The sequence below is a fragment of the Monodon monoceros genome, unplaced genomic scaffold (assembly GCF_005190385.1).
Source record: "Monodon monoceros isolate NGI ecotype Baffin Bay Population unplaced genomic scaffold, NGI_Narwhal_1 Super_Scaffold_22, whole genome shotgun sequence".
In the NCBI taxonomy this organism is placed as follows: Eukaryota; Metazoa; Chordata; class Mammalia; order Artiodactyla; family Monodontidae; genus Monodon; species Monodon monoceros.
In genome coordinates this window covers 126,905,362-126,909,336 of record NW_021703779.1, presented here as the reverse complement: position 1 = coordinate 126,909,336, position 3,975 = coordinate 126,905,362, and the positions used below count along the sequence as shown (strand labels likewise).

Genomic DNA, 3,975 nt, shown 5'->3' with positions numbered 1-3,975 from the left:
GGGGGGCTCGGCGCGGTGGCTACTGCGCTAGGCGACGCTGCGGCTTCGCCTCGGCTCCAGGTCCGCACCCGGCGCTCCGGGGCGCGGGCGCGCGCTGGCGGGGGCGTGCAGTGTCCCGGGCCACGGCAGGCCCCGCGCACACCTGTCACGCCCGGCGCGCCCCCGGCCGGCACGCGCGCGGCTCACGCAGCTCGGGACGCGGGAGGCCCGGACTGCCGAGTCCCTCCCGCCGCGAGGCGCCGAGGGCTGGGCTGAGCCGGGCGGCCGCGTGGGTGGCCGTGGCGGGCGGCTGTGCGCGGGGGTCGCAGGTGCATCTAGGGCGGGTCGGTGGCCTGGGGGGCGCGTGCCAGTGGGCGCTGGGCCGTGGGTGGCAGGTCTAGGCTTGGGGGCGGCCGGGGGCGCCTCTGGGCGCTGCGGATGGGGGTGAGCCTGGAGGGGCCCGGGGGTGGGCACGGAGCCTTCTGGAAGGCGGCCAATGGCGGCTGACTAGGTTGTGTGGGGGCGGAGAGGGGGTCTCTGGGCGCTGATCGTCGTCGGGGTGCCAGGTCGCGGGGCGTCGGATCGTGGCCGTATCTGGGAGGGGGAGGAGTTTATTCGGCGGCCTCGCTGGAGGCGTCCACCTGGGAGTGCGGACCTGGACAGTGGGGGAGGGGCGAGATGTAACGGGCTGGGGGAGGGTGTGTGGGACCTGTGTTCCTGAGTGGGGCTGTGGCTGAGGGTGGCTGAGGCACTGCCGGATCTGGGCTTTGGGGGACGGGGCTGCCCCTCGCTCAGGGAGCTTCCCTCCACCTCTCCCTGCACCCCCAGACATGCTGCTGCTCAAGAAACAGACGGAGGACATCAGCAGCGTCTATGAGATCCGGGAGAAGCTCGGCTCGTGAGTGTGTGTGTGTGTGTGTGTGTGTGCGCGCGCGCGCGAGTGAGAGTGAATGTGTGTATCTGTGTGGGGGGATGGGTGGCATGGGACGGGGAGGGCTTCCCCATCTCCTTCGGCTAAGGGGGCCCTTCTCCCTCCCCGCCTCTGCTCTCGCGCCCCGCCCTCCTCCTCGCCTTTCCCCTCCCTTCCTGCCTCCCCCTCTGCCGCAGGGGCGCTTTCTCCGAGGTGGTGCTGGCCCAGGAGCGGGGCTCCTCACACCTTGTCGCCCTCAAGTGCATCCCCAAGAAGGCCCTTCGAGGCAAGGAGGCCCTGGTGGAGAACGAGATCGCGGTGCTCCGCAGGTGTGCGCCCCGCAGTGGCTGGGAGCCTCCTGGGGTGGAGCGCCCTGCCTCCTCCGTGTCCCCAGAAAGGCCTGGCCGGGGGCTCTGCCTTGCTGGACCGGCAGGGGCGGCCCGTGGTAGGGTAGGGGGCAGGGGCGGGAGGAAGAGAAGAGGGTGAAGGGCTTCCCTGGGGGTCCAGAGGGGGCCGTGGCGGCCTATAAGGGGCTTTTTCTTGCCGTTGCAGGGTCAGCCACCCCAACATCGTGGCTCTGGAGGACGTCCACGAGAGCCCTTCCCACCTCTATCTGGCCATGGAGCTGTGAGGAGGGCGGGGTCAGGCGGGGGTGGGCGGGGCCGGGGGGCCGGGTCAGCTGAGCCCCTGCCCCCCCAGGGTGACGGGGGGCGAGCTGTTCGATCGCATCATGGAGCGCGGCTCGTACACGGAGAAGGACGCCAGCCACCTGGTGGGCCAGGTCCTTGGTGCCGTCTCCTACCTGCACAGCCTGGGCATCGTGCACCGAGACCTCAAGGTGCCTCTGCCCTCCTGCCCGCCCACCCAGGCCTTGACCCGCGTCCCTGTGCACCACGGGTCTGGGGGACTTGCGGGCGCCCAGCCCCGGGGACCATGCCACGGCTGACCCGGTGTTCTCTCTGACATCGGTGTGTCACAGCCTGAAAACCTCCTCTATGCCACGCCCTTCGAGGACTCCAAGATCATGGTCTCTGACTTTGGCCTCTCCAAAATCCAGGCTGGCAACATGCTAGGCACCGCCTGTGGGACCCCAGGCTATGTGGGTAAGTGAGGGGGGCGCCCCGAGGCTCGCCGGGGGCCGGGGTACCCAGTGGGAGCTGAGGTGCCAGGGGCAGGGCAGGCGGTGGGCCACTCCTGGGGTGCACTAGGCTGAGCCCGGCAGCACTGAAGGCGTGCTGTGCGTGTGCGCGGGCGTGCGTCTGTCTGTCTCTGGCCCCCAGCCCCGGAGCTCTTGGAGCAGAAACCCTACGGGAAGGCCGTAGATGTGTGGGCCCTGGGTGTCATCTCCTACATCCTGTGAGTGACCACTGGGAAGGCTCTTCTTCTGCCTGCCTGCCCCCTGCTGGGTTGGGGAGGTTTGGACAGCTGGGTGATTCATCTGTGGGTGCCAGGCTGTGTGGGTACCCCCCCTTCTATGATGAGAGCGACCCCGAACTCTTCAGCCAGATCCTGAGGGCCAGCTACGAGTTTGACTCTCCCTTTTGGGATGACATCTCAGAATCAGGTGAACTTGAGGCTGACCCCAAGCTCAGGGAGCGGGGAGGGCCGTGGGGCCGTGGGGATGGGGCGGGCTGACCTGGTTTCCCTGTCCCAGCCAAAGACTTCATCCGACACCTTCTGGAGCGAGATCCCCAGAAAAGGTTCACCTGCCAGCAGGCCTTACAGCATCTTTGGTGAGCGGGACCCCTGCTGAGCTGTCCTGGGACCAGAGCGTCCACACCCTCAGAGACCCCCACCCCTCACTGACCTTTGGCCTTGCCCTAGGATCTCCGGGGATACAGCCTTTGACAAGGACATCCTGGGCTCAGTTAGTGAGCAGATCCAGAAGAATTTTGCCCGGACCCACTGGAAGGTCAGTGTGGGGAGGGGCCTGGGGACCCGGCTCAAGGCTGCCCGCCCCTGTCCGTCAGCCTCAGGAGGATGGTCTGGGCTGCCAGTGGTCTTTATGGTCCTCGAAGTCTTGGGACCAGGGCCGGGACATGGCCTGACACCCCTCTCTCCCTGCAGCGAGCGTTCAATGCTACCTCCTTCCTGCGCCACATCCGCAAGCTGGGGCAGACCCCGGAGGGGGCGGACGCCTCGGGACGGAGGGTGATGAGCCACAGCCACCCGGGCCTCCGCACTGGCCAGCCCCCCAAGTGGTGACACCCAGGTGCGTGGGGGTGAGCCCTGCGCCCGCTGGGACCTGGCTCCTCGCTGAGCTCAGGGGGTGGCAGGCCCCATGTGGCCAAGAGCTCAGCAGGGTGGACCCCACAGAGTAGCGGGCTGAGGGCGGAGAGCACCGACAGAGGGGAGGAGCCGGGGTCCCCAAGAAGTGGATGAGACAGAGAGGTGGGGGGCAGGCTGTGCTGCTGGCGTGAGGGTTCTCGAGGGGCCCAGTGAGCACCTCTGCTGAGAGCCTGGGCTCGGAGCAGGGGGCGCAGGGCAGGCCAGGGGCGCCTCCTGACTGCCCCCTTCCCTGTGCTTCTCTCTTCTTCTCCACCCCAGGCTGAGCGCACGGACCCCCAGACTCCCTTCCAATGGACCCTTTCAGTCCCGCCGATCTCCCCCTCCCGCCCCAGGGCACCTCTGCGGTAGAGCTTGAGCCCTGTGGGTGTGGTGCAGGGCACTGGGGTGGGCGCTGTTGGGGCGCGTCCACAGACTTCCCTCCCCTGTCGCTGCCACACGCCGTCTAGAGACCAAGAGGCCCAGGGGCTGTCCTTCCCGTGCTGTCCTGTGCTTTGCTGACTGTGGGCGGTCCTGCTTGTGTCGTGGCCCTCCAGCCTCCCTCCAGTCTTCCCCAAATCAATAAAGACAGACAGAGCAATGGGCAGTGGTGACCTGGGGGGAGGGATGAGGGCTGGGAAGGAAACCAAGGAGGCAGGCCACCTCGCCCGTCACCACCCGAACTTCTGCTCCCCCCATCACAGCAGACAAGCTCCGGGTTGTCCAAGAACTTCCTGTCCCCACTCCCCGACGTGCCGGCAAGAGGCAGCCGAGCCGGCCAGCTCTGCCACCCTCGAGGTTGGCCTGCGTGTGGCTTTGGG

The 3,975-nt window shown here is 68.1% G+C and overlaps 1 protein-coding gene across 1 annotated transcript; it reads left to right on the top strand.

The window, feature by feature from the left end:
* Positions 1-150: 150 nt before the first annotated feature.
* PNCK (pregnancy up-regulated nonubiquitous CaM kinase) lies at positions 151-3,746 on the top strand. Its single transcript, XM_029240680.1, has 12 exons — positions 151-308; positions 808-877; positions 1,087-1,218; positions 1,442-1,516; positions 1,589-1,727; positions 1,869-1,992; positions 2,170-2,245; positions 2,341-2,453; positions 2,544-2,622; positions 2,714-2,801; positions 2,957-3,101; positions 3,437-3,746. Exons 2-11 carry the CDS (start codon positions 810-812, stop codon positions 3,092-3,094), a joined length of 1,032 nt encoding a protein of 343 aa, XP_029096513.1. The 5' UTR covers positions 151-308; positions 808-809; the 3' UTR covers positions 3,095-3,101; positions 3,437-3,746.
* The last annotated feature ends 229 nt before the right edge of the window (positions 3,747-3,975 follow it).

Excerpts from the sequence above, each read along its gene's own strand:
- PNCK (XM_029240680.1), top strand. The coding sequence starts at position 810 with ATGCTGCTGCTCAAGAAACAGACGGAGGACATCAGCAGCGTCTATGAG. Across the intron at positions 878-1,086 it reads ATCCGGGAGAAGCTCGGCTC|GGGCGCTTTCTCCGAGGTGG; the intron begins GTGAGTGTGTGT and ends CCTCTGCCGCAG. Across the intron at positions 2,454-2,543 it reads GGATGACATCTCAGAATCAG|CCAAAGACTTCATCCGACAC; the intron begins GTGAACTTGAGG and ends TCCCTGTCCCAG.